At 32.5% G+C, this 17,904-nt stretch overlaps 1 protein-coding gene across 2 annotated transcripts in view; it reads left to right on the forward strand.

Annotated features, from left to right (window-relative positions):
• The window catches only part of LOC119839725 (hemicentin-2-like), a 67,876-nt gene extending 50,343 nt beyond the window's left edge, over window positions 1–17,533 (forward strand). For both annotated transcript variants that reach the window (XM_038366159.1, XM_038366158.1), the window contains exons 4-7: window positions 11,705–11,915; window positions 13,544–13,643; window positions 14,014–14,171; window positions 15,317–17,533. In XM_038366159.1, the coding sequence (XP_038222087.1) occupies window positions 11,705–11,915; window positions 13,544–13,643; window positions 14,014–14,171; window positions 15,317–15,552 (705 nt within the window). In that variant the 3' untranslated portion in view covers window positions 15,553–17,533. The remainder of the gene's footprint in view (window positions 1–11,704; window positions 11,916–13,543; window positions 13,644–14,013; window positions 14,172–15,316) is intronic.
• The last annotated feature ends 371 nt before the right edge of the window (window positions 17,534–17,904 follow it).

The following is a 17,904-nucleotide window of genomic DNA, read 5'->3' on the forward strand; positions in this document are numbered from 1 at the left end:
CGTACACTTGCTCCAGATATGCAAACCATTACAAAATACAAAATAATAACAACGGTTTATAATGAGCTGTGGTACCCGATCGATAACAAATTATGGAAAACTCACATTTGCATGCACAAAGTTATGTCTTCTAGGCATTATTCCGCCAAAGTTTTCCGAGAATATTCGACGTATCTCACATTATGCAGATGTTCGCAAAAAGCGTACATTCGGCGAAGGTAGTTTCAGAGCAAAACAATGCAACAATAAAATAACTTAAGTACAATCGTTCTGCGGAAAGTGCTTTCAATTTCATAGTTTCCTTTCATAAAACTGCGCGATCTAAAAGGAAACGTCTATCCATATTTCAAGTTTTAATTTTAGACGCCGTTGCAGCCAAAAAGAAATGTTCGGCAAGAGGAAATAGCGTAACAATACAGCGAAAAACAATTTTAGTAGTGTTGGACACAAACACAGCCATAACTTTCAGTGGATGATAAAGGTACTTGTTCATCGGAGCATATAGCAAACAATGAAAGGCATGCCATCGGAATCGCCCAATAGAAATACTGGATTTGGATTTAAAGGAAAGCGATTGAAATCTTTGTGCTAGCTCGTCGTTTCCTGATTCTGCCGACAATTTACTATCCCGTATATTGGAATTCTATTTTTTTTTTTTTATTAAAAGATGTTAAGAATATTTTTTGTATTATTAAATCTTCATTCGATTATAAAATTCCGAAGAATCCATTTGTTCGATCGCGCTAAACTTGATTGATTTAAAATGTCTGATCCGTCAGTGCTATATACTAGGTTGCACAGGCAAAACGGGGCGGAACGCTAGTTTCAGAATAAATTGAATCACCTTGATATTAATGTAAAGTGAGAAGCTTAATAAATTTGTTCTAACCACCTGTCGGTAATTCTGTTGCGAGTAGAGTCACTATTAATTATCGCTTTTCATACAACAAGTGGGTTATATAGGACCCAAAACCTTACACGTTCTATGTGCCTTCTCTAATATGAATCTTGTGTGAACATTATTGTGTCAACATGTACATGGTATAAAGGTTTTAACGACGTACATAGTTCAGAAGAGTTCACACTGTGCGTTTTAATAGACTATGGTCACTTTCAAACGACATCCCAAAAATGAGAGTCATTCTCAATTCGAGTAAATTTTGTGATATAGTAAACTGCGCACGTTTTCAACCATTAACGTGATTCTTTATGTATTTGTTAAGGAATTGTTTTCATTTGATTAAGGTTTGGAGAGGTATCTCCCCCCAGGCTCCTCGGCTTTCTTTGGAGAACATAATTATTTTTATCTAATTAAAAATCAATAAGTAAACAGAAAATCTAATGCCTTTAACATATTTTTAACTATTTCATCATAACAATGAAAACAATTATTTTTATTGAATTTTTCTTTTCTGGATTCAATTAACTTCACATTTTTATATTCTTTACGGGACCATTTGTAGTCTAGTTACCTCCCACGACTTTGTGAATCAATCAATGTTTTACCGAATACAATTTATGAGTACAATAATTTAGATAGAAATTACTGTAAGTCAGAGTATAAGCATTAATATAATTTTATTTATAAAATGTGTGTTTTATAAAATATAGTTTGTATTATGTTTGTTTGTGTGTTATCTTTGATTAAAGCCGTTTGATTTACAGCAGACGGGCGAATGCCCGTTCTATTCCCATTCGAATGAATTATTTTAATATAAACAGACCTAGAGCATTATTTTCTTTGTTTTATCAGTGTTCTAAAAATGCTCATTCGTCTGATGTAAGCTGCATTGGAGCGTGCGTACGATCACTTCGAACCTTCTTGCGTGTATGAATGCGCTCGCTTCTCGGAGCGGTCGCTTCAAAGCGTTCTTAAGTGAAGTCCCCTGTCCCTCTAGTGGGGTATGGGGCAGATGATGTACATCTGTTTCACTGATCGATTTTCTTTTAGAGACAAGTAGGTGGTCAGCCTTCTGTGTCCTGCCAGACCGAGACATTTTTTTTTTGTGCGTCCCCACCGGGAATTGAACCCAGGACCTCTCGGTTCTACGCTCACGCAATAACCGCTGTACCAAGGAGGCGGTCAGAGCGTTCTTGCGCTATCGTTATTTTTGGTTTTAGCACGATTCTTGCTGGTTGATATTTTAGAGTAAAGGCTGATAACGATGCTATTATAGACTAAAAGACCAGGAAAGAGTGACCTTGTTCTAGGTCTTGCTTTTTCTTGGTTTGATTTAAACCGACCTTTATTTATGTATATGCATACATACAAATCCATTGATCGACATAGATAAAGATCGCAGAGTTAAACGATGAAGAATACAAACTTGTTCTAAAATGAATGCGTTCTGAATCAAAAAAGAACAAACGCTTGCTTGATGCTACGCTTCGATTTCTCACATCAATAATAATTAATAGGCGATATGAATAAAACTCTTATTATCTCATTGTAAGTTCATATAAATTGTGACAAAACCGTAACATACATAAGATTGTTTTATTGCGTCTACTCAATATGTACACAAATTTGTTTTTGTTAACGCACAAGAGTTCTTACATTTTCCTTAATAAATGACGCTCAGTAACGACTACTTATTTACGCTGAAAACGCCCCAATAACATCCCCTTTCTGAAACTTGATATTCTCTGTATTATGGGACATTTATTATAAGACTTCTGCTTAGATCCTGAGCAATAAACAAGAACTCGACGTAATTATACAATAATTAAAACTTAATAAAGCTTTGAACGTTCGCGTAGTTGATAATTTGAAGATTTGAAACTTCAAAAGTGAAGAGCAGAGAGAATGTCTTAGATGTGCTTTATCAGTTTTGATAAATATCAGCCTGGTGACTCTTTCTAGCGTATTTCTATATTCCCTTAGTTTCCGATTTCAGTCACGCTGAGTTGAAAAATTCCTCCTTAATAGTATGAACTAAAACGTAGTTACAAAACAAAACATTAAACTGGTGAAATATCATGAAAATTAAAAGACAATTTCATAAATTAAGTACGAAAAATTTTCGTTATCGAAAAACAATACTAAGTAATGTAGTATAACTATATATCTTCAAGGATTCTAATTTCTTTAGATTTTCTTAATACTATCTTACTAAAAGAATAGCCGCGAAGAACAACTAAGAAACAGTTTTACAAAGTTAACAGAAGTATAAAAAAAAAGATTTTTCGAGCATGTCCCAATAAGTTAGACGAAATTGTTCTTGTCCAAGTATTAACTCAGTTTGACAAAAGTTACCTCCGTGCCTTTTCTTGTTCCTAGTTATATTTTGTAACATTAAAGATCGAATCATCATTCCCTAAATAACGATGGCAATGAGAGCTCGGGATTGTATTAGCAAAACGTTTTATTGAGCGCGACTTCGGACCGCTGGTTGCGATCCCGATGCGAGTTTGATTCTCCTAAGCACCATAGGAAATATCGCGTACGCCAAAACGAATAAAGTACGCAGAAATGGGTCGAACCTCGCGAAGTACATTTGGACTGGAGCCAACCAAAGCCGTGGCAATTTTTGTTTATTTTCATTTTGTAAAAATATTGTATGACAATTTCTCCTATTTAATAACGGGATTGTCCCATTTGTGACAAGTATGGAGCGACAGTTATTGGGGACGGAGCTTTGGACTACTTTGTGTGGATTTGTATTGTCGTAGTGTACAGGGTAAGAGTGATACCTCGTTGTCTGCGTGAATAATAGCTTCGAACCTTTTTTATGTCCCGTTGTAAGTACTTGTAACCGTTTAAAAGCTATGACATACTAGAATAAACTAAGCGTTACATTTTTGCTTGAGGTAAAAAACATTAAAGAATGAATCTCGCTATATTCCAACATATGCAAAGTACGAAAGCAAGTATCTTTCCGCTGTTTTGTCAAAATTAATAAAAGATTTTGAGAGCAAACAGCGTTCGTCCAAGGTAATACCAAACAAGAAAAGGGCAACGAAAATTTCCCTTAGGAAAAATATCTCTATTATGTGTATAGCGGTGACTACGCAAATAAAGTACTCGCATTACTGTCGGGGTAAATATGTATGGATCATGATAATAATATATAAATTAGTAACTCATACGTATTTGTCTGTTTGCATACATTTACATAATGCTTTATTACGATTCGGTGAATCCAAGTTCGGATGCTAACTTTCGGATTCAAATAAGTTTTCAATAACGTTTTATGAGGTTACGGAAAATATGAGGATAGTTTTGGTTAACAGTTAAATCCGTTGCAATAAGGAACACTATAATAATATTTATTTTTTTGATGAGCACTTCTGTAAGCATATTATGATTAAGTATTTTAATTGTTTTATATATCGAAAATTATACATATTGTATTATTGATATATTGTGCTAATAAAAAATATTTTTGTACTTTTTCATAAAAGGTCTAAGCGGCTGTTATAAGACAGATAGTATTACTTTAGAAAATCTAAGGAAAATGGGAAAATATGAAATGAAATATTTCGTTGATACGAGTAAGTTTATTTTTTCATGCTTACAATATCCACACTTACATGTTTTTAATTCACCTTCATTAATTCTTTATCTTTCCACCATTTTCAAATATCATCTTTCAACAAAATTAACTTCCAATCGTCCTTCAATTTCAGATACGTTTTACGGACTTGATATAAGAGCTGTAAAAAATTTATGAACAGTATGTCGCTTGCAAACAGCGTAAAATATTTGATCGAAATACTGAAAAATACCCGCGCGGGAAAAATGGTTGAAGCGTTTTAGTGGATGAACGGCTCAATGCAGCAGGCATAGGGAACTGAAAAATAGTCTATCTAAATCCCGAAACTAAATAAATGCCCAATGCCAAAGCATTCTAACACGTTCGAAAATACTGCGCACAAAATATTCAATGTCGAAATCGATATGTAACAAAGTAATGTTTAAATCAAAACGTTTCGTTGCCTTTGCCGCCATATTATCAAAACAACTGAAACAGACTTGAAACAGAAGATGTATTATCCTAATTTTACCTAGATATATTAGTATTCAGTTAAGGTTAGACTAAGGATAAGGACTTAGGTACCTGGGATAGCCCTTTTTTCATATTCAACTGTCGTCCAAAGCTTTTCTTCTTAAGCTAGGTTAAACTACTGATACGTGATAAACATAAAACTAGCGGCACTCATCTATAATAATAAACGAATGTATTGTTTGGCACCAACTACTAATATAGTATTATATTATCTTTGGCAAAGATATAGATATATATATATATATATATTATCCCTATGAAACATATAATATTACATTAAAAGCAAATAACGGCAAAGCTTGTTAATTATAACTTCAAACCAATGATAACTTCGCCAATATAAACGTGATTTTATGTACATCATAGATTCAATCCCATGAGAACACATCGTCAGCAAAACAGATGAAAACTGATCCTATTAACATAAAGATATACAACGATTAGTATCTCCTGCAGAAGTTATAAAAGTATAGACTGAAAATCAGAGTTCCAATAAACAAATAATAAGAAGCACAATCAACAAAGAAACGAAATTGTATCTAAAATTTTTAATCTTGTTATTAGCGTTGGTCCACACAGAAACCACATTCACAACACGACTGTACCCCACAGGACACAGTCAACAACTCGTATGTACATACATTTGTCACGAAGCTAGACCCATAGTACAGTCAAGTGATCAACTTGAAGCCCGTGATGTCACCAGCACGAATCGATGTATTTTCAGAATTTATGCTTCTTTCATGTTGCGACGAAATTGCGTTGACCAAGCGCACTGCGACTAAATAATCGCAACTAGATTCATAGCTGCATTTTGTTCTTCAAAAATTTACTATTACGTAAAATTTTATTTAATATAAATCATTTCTTAGTTATCTATGATGAATTTACTGATGTATACACTGCCAAGGCACCATATTCCTTATTACTTATATCTCAAATAAAAAAATCTAGAACTAATATTAAATAGAATTACATTAAGATTATTTGTGGTTCCACTAACTATGTGCTTGCTACTAAATATTTTTATAAAAGTTATACGTGTTCTAAAAGTCGGTTCATTATTAAAATAGGGTTTAATCCTAGCTAGCTTTAACCAAGCAATAGCTAATAACGTATTTTTCTATAATATGATGTTATAACTTTGGTATGAGGAGTAATAAAGAAGATAGCCGATACATAAAACCAAGCGATCTGCAATGTTCAGCGAACCCTTTACTCACCTTATTATTCATAAACCAAAGACATAAACATAAAATATAATCTATTTTTAACGATCCAAAGATAAAAATTTGCGTATGTTGGGATGAATTTTATTTATATTAACTTGAGCATTAGTGTAACAATAGAATGCATATAACGTTTCAGACTTTATTTTTATTGTAACTAATATAATTTTAAAAGTCTCTTATCATACGATTCCAATACATCGCATTATTGACTGTTGTATCTGTCTCAATAACAAAGTAGTTTAATATAATTTTTAGTTTTATAGCATTGAAATGCTTTATAAATGAGAAATTTTTAAAGCATAGTAAAAATAGAAAAAAATAATTCTCAATGTAGTTTAAATACAAAATCCATCTGTATTTGTAAGACCAATAATAACGGAGATCACTCAAATTAATTATGAAGCCATTGATTACGAAAATGACAAATTTTAAATGTCATCGCTTATTAAAAAGTTAGTTAAAAAGTTTAAGTACTTACCTTCGTTTTTCAATATTTTTAACAATATAACTCTTAGCATATTTAGGTATAATACAATATGGACAATGCATTTAGCTGCACACTGCTATACTATTTTATTGAAAAACATAGGGTAAAAGTTTCGGTTGCTTACCTATAACAAAGTACTAATCATCGCTTATATTTTCTTCTACTGACCTCACGCTACAAAAAATAATTGTGTCCCTGATAACTACTCCAACAAAGATAAAAGATATATATTCTATAGTAAATTACGTAATTCTTACCTCGGTTCAAAACTTATATTTTTCTCCGCAACGATGATTAAAAAACATTTAATTGTTATTGTCTAGCAAATAATACGGTCGTGCCCATCTTCAAAGGGTTGATTTAGAGTTAACAAAAAAAACCTTCATTTATAAGCCCCTAGTATGTTTTTCTGTAGATATTACTGCAGTCGCACGCTTATAACCTTCTTTATCATCGAAAGAGTAAATATGTCTCTGACTGTACCAGAATCAACCAATACGCGAAAAGCAAGGATTATCGGATTTCATTTCAAGAATGTTTGCCAAACTTCTGACCAAATTTCATTCACTTATTGGATAAATGACATGAGTTATATTTTACCACAGATAACATAATTCTTTTCTAGTTTAACTAAGACTTTTGCATACATATGTAGGTAGGTGATGCAAAAAAGCAGAGGTGGCTTAGTGGTGAGGACCTCGGTCTTAAAATCGATATATTGGCTGTTCAGGACCAGGCGAGCGTGCTACAAAGAAATAGATTTTTCATTTTATCTGCGCATGTAGATAATATAAACACTGCTAAAAAGATGAAGGGAAACATTTTGAGTATGAGGCATCTGCCAACTCGCAGCCAGCGTGGTAGTGGTAGGAGGCCAGCAGTGGGACTTTTATGGGTTGATGATGATGATGACGTAGGTGATTGATACAAACAAAGTGTACAGTAAGTAAAAAAAGAGAGAGTGAAATTAATGGTGTGAATTTACTTAGTAAGACATGAATAAAAAAGTCTAAAAAACGCAGCTAATTTATAGGATACCGATTTTAGTTTTGTTAAGGATTTAAGAACAGCTTGAAAGAAAATGGACATATTTGCCATTTAATCAAAAAATTTAAAAGAAAACCATACTGCTAAAAAAACCCATACCAATGCATCTATGGAATGCATGCGTGCTCATAGCTGTTTATCGTTATTTTATTTAACAACTCTTTATAAAACTGTACTTTGAACATTAACTTTCATTTATGTTATATTACATTTTTATTTAATTAGCGATGGAGAAAATGTAACGACTGAATTGGCAAAGTTCGTGAAAATTAATTGACAGTTTGATAGCTAGTCAAAATAAGTTTGATTAAATTCCTTTCAGAGATGCTTTCAACCTCGCTGATATTTAAATTCATTTGTTGAGTTTCTGTGTTTTGCTAAAGTGCAATATTTTACAGTAATGGTCTTGTGACATATTTTAAACGTATTTGAATACTAACATTTTAATTAAAAACAAAGTTAAAATATTAGTGCAATTAGGCGATGTTGATTTAGCATTATCTCATTTTATTATAAATGCTAAAAAAATTTTTAGAAACTAAATTCTAAAAGATCTAAAGTTTTTCAGGATCAAGATTTTAAGTTTTATAAGTTCTCTATCAAAAGAAACTGATACCGTTGAAAGGAAAAAAATAAAGTGTTTTTTCGTTTATATCGTTCGTATTATGTTTCTGAAATTATTTCAGAAAGCGGACCTCCCCTCAATTTACCTATCTCTAATTTAAAAATCGTTAAAACGTTTTAACCAATTGAATTGACATTATCTGTATTTTATACATTATTAAAAAAAAACTACATTCATTTATCTTTAAGAAAAATGGCGATTGCGTGGTGATTTGGCATATGTTTATTTTAAACTGTCTAAATTATTTAAAATTTAATATTAACAATAAAAAGCAATAATAACATTTAGTCATGTTTTCATCTATATATATACAAATTGGTGTGAAATATAATGTCGTGCAGTATGCACCTGCAGTCTACACTGAACTAGTTTGAGACTTGAGCGAAGCGACGGTGAAATTAGCAGGTTTAATGAAAGCATTAATGGACTTAATAACGTCTACTGCATCGTAAAAGCCTACAATATGCTGCCCGGACTCTACAGTCTAGATTAACAACTTTAATTTTTATAGCTCATAATGCAAGGCAAGATAAAATGATGCATATCTTAGCATATTCAAACTGATATAAAGAGGAGGAGGTTCATTCAGAATAATCGATCCAGGATGTTGATTTAAATTTTATTTATTACTAGCTTTTCGCCCGCGGCTTCGCCCGCGTAGGATTCGCTTATATCGCGCGACATGGTAAGGAGTATTTTCTTCGCATTAAATAGTATGGTTTGTTCTTTCTCACGTTTAGCTCCATCTTCATACCGAGTTTCAACAAAATCGGTTTGACAATAACGAACTTTCATGCAAACTTTCATCTCCTCTTTCAACTCTTTCAACCCTTTTTTCGCGATAAAAAGTATCCTATGTCCTTTCCCAAGTTCAGTTCTATCTTCATACCAAATTTTATCAAAATCGGTTCAGTGGTTTAGGCGTGAAAGCGTAACAGACAGACAGACAGACAGAGCTACTTTCGCATTTATAATATTAGTAGGGATAGTAGGGATTAGTAGGGATATATTGCCTGCCTTTAGTTGGAAGAAAACAGTAACAAATAAGTTAGACTTTTTTATTGGAAAATAAATTTTCGACAGCAATCTTTGGACTTACAGTCATTTGTTCGTGCTTTCACAGTAACACAAAAATTGGTCATGCGCAGACGTGTAACATTAATTTAGTAGCAGAGTCAATTTGTTTGTGTAAAGTTGAGAGTATGGAAGATTAGCAAGTTCCGAACAAGGAACAACCACACAACAACAATCTGATTTTACGTTAAATTAAAATAATATTCTCTAACGAAGGAAAGAAAATACTGGAGCCATATTTATTAGTTTATCAAACGTTTTATGTACATTCGCTTATGGTATTATATTATGATTCCGCTATATATACTCTCATCATCATCATCATCATTATCAAGCTATATTTTCCCACTTCTGGGGCACAGGCCTACTATAGGGTTTAGGCACCTACTAATACACCTCGCTGGCCAAGGGCGGGTTGGCAGCTGTCACATGTCGAATTTTTGATTCTCAGAAATGCCGGTTTCCTCACAATGTTATCCTTCGCCGTTTCGAGCGGAGGTGATGTTATCCACATGTGCAGATAAATTGAAAAATTAAATTATTTCTTGTGTCTCTACGCTCGCCTGGTCTCGAATCCCGACTTATCGATTTTGAAGACAGAGATCCTCACCACTGAGCCACCACTTCTATATATAATAACGTTTACCTTTCGGTTAACAATATGTAGCATTGTCAAAATAGCATTCATTTATTTTAGTGTTTTGTCATAGTTATCACATGTTATTACAGGTTTTTGTCCAACGCAAAAGTGACTTGAAAACTTACATCTAAATAGTTGAAATAAAATAAAACATAATATTTTATCGGATGTCAGCGCCAAATCTAACCCTTCGGCTAAATTGGAAACTCTAAACTCGACACTTTTATTTACTATTTTGCCTTTAAACCAATATACATAAAGCTAACAAATGGAGTATATTAATTACAATTTAAACTGGTATAAAGTTGTGAACAATTTTAATATCTCCTTCCTATTTGTTATTGCCCTAACTTTCAAAATTTATATTTATATTATTATTTTATTTTAGAACGTTCAAACTTTAGTAATCATCTCCCATAAATCGCTATTGAAACGAACTTGGAAATTATTAGACCGGCCTATTGATTATTCTGATGCTTAAAATGAAAATACAGCGTCCACTGAATACCAATTGAATATTGTGTTTATAATGTTTCTTATAAATTATATTTATAACATAATCGTAGAAAATATATTGGAATATTCAAAACATGTGTCTAGGCTTATAATCTTCAAAGCCGCTTAGTAATAAATTATTTATATTAATATCCGAAGATTTCATTGATACACCTTGATCCCAATTTGTTTGCTTTCGTCGTGTTTAAGTATTTTCCTCAAAAGCGGATTATGTCTTGGGATTCTGTGTTGTGAAATAAAAATCGATAATTATTGTTCATTTTCATATCCTGGTATTAATATTATATACGGACATTATTGTCATTTTCCGGCTTAATCTTAATGATATTCAATAAATGCAATATTACTTTTCTCTTTTTTAGTTAACCCTTGATATGGTTCTATATGTTTATTTTATTTGTATTATTTACTAGCGGTCCGCCCCGAAACTGAGGAAGGTTATGGGCTTTATATTATATAACCTATAACCTTCCTCAGTATATGGGTTAACACTGAGATATTTTTTTAAATTGGACTAGCCTGAGATTAGCGCGTTCAAACAAACAAACAAACAAACTTTTCAGATTTATAATATTAGTATAAATATAACCATAGCGCAGTATATTCTGACCCATCAAAGGTTGCGACAGAATAAATAAAAGAAGTACGTCATATAGGAGAGATTCGTGTAGGTATATTTGATATTTGGTAGATCACAATTGATGAAGTTCTTCTATTAATGCAATGGCAACCATTGATGGACCGGTAGGTTTTCTATAGGAATATGGTTTGTGTGTTTTGTAGGCTAGGATTAAAAAGAAAATAAATCTACATATCATAAGCTCAGGGAATATAAATATTATAATTAGGTGACACATCTTTTTATAATGAGCGCTTTCATAAAAATTTAATGGACGCTTTTCAGGCCGATTTGCCTGATAGTCTTCATCCCTGCTATTAAGTAAAACGCTTGTTTCTTAATGAAAAACTAGATTAGTTTTCAAAAAGAAACTGGGAAGTTGTAACGAATAAGTATATGTCAGTAAACCCTCCTCAAAAAGTGATACAAAAAACTAAAAACAATTTCGTTCCCAGGTGTCATGGATCCGCAAACGTGACTTGCACATTCTAACCGTTGGAGTCCACACGTACAGTAGTGATGCCCGCTTCGCAGCTTTGCACACGGATGGCTCCGACGAATGGACACTCCGGGTTGCTCACGCACAGCCGAGAGACTCTGGGGCTTATGAATGCCAAGTCTCCACTGAACCAAAGATCAGTCTATCTTTCTGGCTCACAGTTGTCGGTAAGTTTCTAACACTGCGCTAGTTACTAGCTACAGCATTGAGAAAACTTAAATACGAAACGTTAGAGTTAATTTTACGTAGTGAAACGGTACACAAGGAAATTAGAACTATTTTGTAAGCAATTGTTAACGTTAAATGTAAGCCACACTAAACGTAGGTACGCTTAATCCACTCGCTGTAGAAAGCTCAGTGACTAAATATAGCCACCGGTTATTGTACACCAGAACTATAAACCCTGCTGCATTATCTAGCATTAGAGTTGAATACATAATCAAACATGTAAACCACTAGCCCCGAGGAACATGAACAGTTGTGTCGTTTTTTATTTATTATTACAGACATAAAATTATATCCACGTTAGCTTAGAGTCACTGTGCATTCATATAATAGATTTACATGTCTAGCATTTATTAATCATTTCAAGTAAAAAACATGTACATATATTATACCTATATTACACGTTTAAATTATACGACTAAAAGACTAACGGTTTTTTATAAATTCATAAAATTTAAGCCTTTTCCAATGCTCAATAAAAGACTCTCCCAGTGAAATAGCGTTTTCTATTTTTTCACATCCGTCTTCTATCCTAACTGTAATGGTTTCAGTTATATTTATTATGATTACGAAACGGTTATTATTGGCATCTTCAATTCCCTTCCATATTTCCATTTATGAAATTTAAACTTAATAAATTATTGATTTTAGCACTTCAAAGAACAACGATTTGTTGTACGAAATTAGTTTTGACTTCAATAGTTTTTGTTTGCTTTGGACACTTCGCAACAAGTCTGAAACGGGAACTAAACAGGCACGGTCAAGAACTAGCAAGTTTTCGTTTCTTGATCACACAAATTTGAACTCGAAGAAATTAGAGCACCTGCGTTAATGGAAATGTTTCGTGAACTCGCAATAATGTTTAAGTTTCCGAGCTCTATTTGAAATCCGTGAATGCATTTGGGTTCACGTACCTACTGTTTAATTAAACTTTACCAAAAACCCATTAAAGAAAGGAGACTGTTACTCTCGAATATGCGATCATCTTGAACATGTATGTTATGATTGTTCCACATTAAAATGGTATCACAATCTGTTACAAATCAGCCACAATTATCGACCATACGCCGAGAACGAATGCTTCAATACTTTCAACATATTTTACGCCGGAACTTGCCTACCTTAACCTTTGACTTTAATTCGTAGCTACGACGAAGCAGTCACAAGCGTTGGCCTGATCATATTTCCAAACACAGAGACCTACCGATGAATACGGCACTATATCTTGCCACAGACCGTACTCGATGGTGACAATTAACTAAAAACCCTGAACGGAGGCTCAAACCTGTAGTAATGATGAACTAACTAATAAGAGAGTTATTAACGGAACATTTTATTTTCATTATTTGATTGCTATTAAATTTACTAAAATCATAAATCTTCTCTATTCTTGTTTGATTGCTTTATTACTTCACATAAATATAGGTTATCAACATGTTCTCATAGAATCTTATCAAAGAGTGAATAACTTTTCGAACTATCAATCTATAGGAAGGTAAATGTAACTCCGTAAACGTTTCGTAGAAAGCTATAAAGACAATAATTGCTAAGTAAACTGATATTGTTACAGTATCAAAGGCTGAGATCCTGTCTGGGCCGGAGTTGTTTGTACGAGCAGGATCGGACATCAACCTGACGTGTATTGCGCGCCACGCACCCGATCCACCTAGGTAAATATAATTGTAATTCTCTCCGAGTTTATGGAAATACTGCCGTGAATACGGTGTTCCATTTATCAATTAATTAATTGAATCCATAAACTGGAACGTTCCAATTACTAGTGTACCTTTACCTTTCGCAGAATTTTGTGTTGCTTTTTATAAAATATTTTACATCTATTGCTCGAATACTTTTGCCATTTTTATCCTGACAAAAAATTATGTCTCTACGCTCAAGTATTCTGTATATTTGTGTTTATATATAAACTAATGACACATTTTATACTATGCGTTTAAAATATAAAAAACACAGATTCAACAGCCCCATATGATTTTCAGTAGTACATGAAACAGAAAATTATAACGACATAACTCTTTTTAGTTTCATATACTGGTATCGTGGTTCGAATGTGGTGAACTACGCACAGCGGGGAGGGATTAGTGTCGAAACAGAACAAAGGACCCGCACCAGCCGCCTTCTGATAGCACGCGCTTCGCCCCGTGACTCCGGAAATTATACTTGTGCCCCTAGTAGCTCTGGTAAGTATTAATTCGATTTTAATCTTTATATTCGTCGTCACTCACGCAAATAATGTTGCCTTCTTATTAAATTTCTCTTTCATGACCCATTTATTTTTTACCTATATATTGGGGTACCATAATGTTATCAACACAACGCGGTATAAATGAAAGTGTTTATACGTTTTAATATTGTTATCCGGTATGGTTTTGTTTTTTCTACCTTTGGACATATTTTTTGCTGTTGTATAAATTCAATGTAAATTTTAATCTCTTAATGTACGTAGCGTAAAAGTAAGCATAGCGTGTAAGATGATTATGGAATAAAACTTTTGTTAAAAATACTAACGTTGTGGTTGAGGTTTTAACAAAATTTAAATTTTTGCTGCGTCAGTTATTACAAAGCTAGGCACGGTTAGTGCAATAGCGCTGGAAAAACTGAAAATTGAGTAATAAAAATTATGGATGGGACGATATCGTTATAACCTACTCCTCTTTTAGTTTCAAGTTAATTTTTAAAAACTAAAGCAACGTTTATTAAGAAAATCCGAAACTTTTCAAAATATTAAGAATTATATCGTAGTTTAACGTTTAAAAACGAGTTCATGGATAAAAAGGTTTTGTATCGATAATGAAAGCAATTATTCAAAGCGATATACGTTTTTAAATTATTCTGCCTACAGTCGAAGGTAATGTTCAAGGTTAACATAAAATATGAAAAGTAATTTCCATGTAACTGCATGCAATCCATGTTAAACTGTTATTGATTTTATCACACCTCTTTGCCATCTGTAAATCATTTTTTTTTTGTCTTTTTTTAACCGGAATCAGAAAAAGGAGGTTATTTCACATTTCAACTAATACAATTCGATTTTTTGTCTCATTTTTTATTTGAAACCTGACTCTAGCATCTGGTTTCATAGAAATTTGATCTAATTCTAACAAATTGAAGATGGTTCAGCTAAACTAAATATTTGTTATAAATTCATAAAATTATTTAGCTTTTACATAAAGCCTTAACATCAATAAAATGGATCAATATAGTGTGTCAAATAATTTCATGGAACACAATATCGTTTATTAAATGAAAATTAAATTATAATAAATATTATGGTTTTTGTCATTGAAAACAGCGAGTTGATCAATAGATTTTTTTTTCTCATCAGATTCGGCGTCAGTGGTCGTGCATGTAGTAAGCGGGGAACGGCCAGCTGCCATGCAGAGTGCTGGTACCAACACCACACCTACCTTACTCTACACGATTTTAATCTTAATTAATCTAAATATCCATAGACATTCATTAAAACAACTAATCCTGCAAATGATCACTATTCCATTTAATTGCATGTCCGACGATTTTAAATTCCGATTTCGAAACGATCAAACTCTGGTTTCTAGATGATATAATCATTTTTAGATGAGCATTTAATGCTGATAAGTATGTTTAGTATGAACGATAAGAAAACGAATTATTATTAATAACTCATCCCATTTTTGTTTCTAGCACTTGTATGTAATCAGATTGAGGTGTAAATATAATAATAAAAGTATTTTATGTTCTTGCATTGTATGTTTTATGGCATATTAAAGCGATGTAACGATGCCGTGAAAATGCGCAATAAATTTCTCGGGTTCGTTAATTTCACCTTTACATGTAAATAAATGTAAGCTGATTTGCAGAATTAATTGTTCTCAGAAGTTTAATTAATTTGTAAATAAAACAAAATGTGTATTTAGCTGATGTGATCGACCGATAAAAATTAAATCGTATCTCCCTGTCGTCTAAAGGTTGTGTTATAACTGATCTCAAAGTATGTACGATAGCTAATTGTAAGATAAATAGACGTAACGTTATATTACTAGGAATTGAATATAATCATGAACTAGTCAGACTAGAGCAGTGGTGGATCAGTGATTAGGACCTCGGTGTTCTATCTAAAAGTGGGTGGTTCAAAACCAGGCAAGCGTGCAAGAAATATTCAATTGATATGACGATTGTATTGTTACAATTTTATTGAATTTTTCAATTGATCTGTACTATGTATTATTCAGTTATATTTCAATTAATCTGTATAATTCTGCACGTTGTAGAATTAACTGTTCAACGAAATGTGACATCTGCCAACCCGTACTTCAGTCCCTGTAGTGGGAAAAAACGTGGACTGATGATGATGATGATGATGATAGTCTGATATTGAGAAGTCTGTACATGTACAAAATTTTTGGACATCAACACAAAATAATTGATTTGTTTTCTTGCAAATTTAAATATTTAATTATTGTATTTGATTATCGTTTGTTTCATTTTACAATACAAACTTGCTTACTGTTGTTGCGGCCCAATTTCGTTGTAGCTAATTCAGTAAGTAAATTATGTACATAAATAATTTGTTTGAATTAAATCAATTTGCTCTGTTTGCTGTTAATGTTTCAAATAATTGTACAACATGTGCGGTTTTATGGATATTATTTATAAATATCGCATGCTTCCTAATTAATTGCCAGTGAAAATTTAATTCTCGGCTAGTGTAGTTAATGGAGTTATTAAATCGGCATTAAAACCTGTGACATGGTTTTATTGGCTTATTAAATGCGGAAATATATCGAAATCTGTATTAATAACCAAATTTAGAGAATGTTTGAAAAATCTCGATCAGGAAACCATATAGGTATTTGATATAATACTTGAGTTATGTTAAATCCCTGTAATTGAATAAAACACACTTAAATTTTGGAAGTGTAATAAAACTAAGTACAGAAATCATTTTTATAATGTAGCATATATTTTTATGATCATTTTATGAAACGCTAATGTGTTTTTTTCGCTTTTCAGAATATTAAAATTTAGTTACTTGATTCATTCTCTTTCGTTATATTTTTGAAGCGTTTTAACATTAACAATAATGTTTTCACAACGAATGATATTAACTTTGAAGCTATGTAGGAATTTATTAAGCGACTAACAGACGAGCTGATATCGTCAAATGCGAATTAATTTATGTAAATAAATAGCTTATTAACAAGTCCGTTCATCACATTATCTCGAACATTATCAAGAGATTGAAACTCGCATTTTTGCCCGATCCCCATTATTATCAATGGAAACTTGATCTTGATGAATTGGATCGGAATCGAAAGCTAATTGGCTTTAAGCGCGTATAGGGCTTAACTTTCTACGTAATAAAATCTCCTACATATTCGTAGAATATATTATTATCATTGTATGTAAATAGTAGCCTTAGAACTAAATGATGTGTATAAAACAATACTTCTTCTACGTATCTACGAAATCTGCGTCTGAACACAAATAAAACACTAGAAATCAACAATAATGTTAGTTTAAACTGTGAATACTTTTGTAAATAAAATGTTTTAAGTGTTACAAGTTGTTGTTTTATTTCGCCGGATCCCTTGTGCCCGTTCTAGCCCCCTTGATCTAAATCGTAGTGTGTTTGTGCGATCGAACGTGGCGATAGAAGAAATTCAGTCTCTCCTTAGTTTATTGACCTCGAGCCTCCTGACCGAATTTAACACGTTATTGAGAACAATACAGTTCTATTCATGTACCAAAGAGCCGTGTAATTAATAACTTTAAACGTTACGTCTTATTCCAATAATAAAATTGTAAAACTTTATGATAATGGGCTTGTTGCTTAGGTTAGAGTTTGCTTGTTGATAATCATACACGCAAACATAGCAACAATTTCAACGCAATATCTACAATATTATTATTTATCTACCAATTTCAAAGTAA

Source organism: Zerene cesonia, chromosome 4 (genome assembly GCF_012273895.1).
Source record: "Zerene cesonia ecotype Mississippi chromosome 4, Zerene_cesonia_1.1, whole genome shotgun sequence".
NCBI classification, from domain to species: domain Eukaryota; kingdom Metazoa; phylum Arthropoda; class Insecta; order Lepidoptera; family Pieridae; genus Zerene; species Zerene cesonia.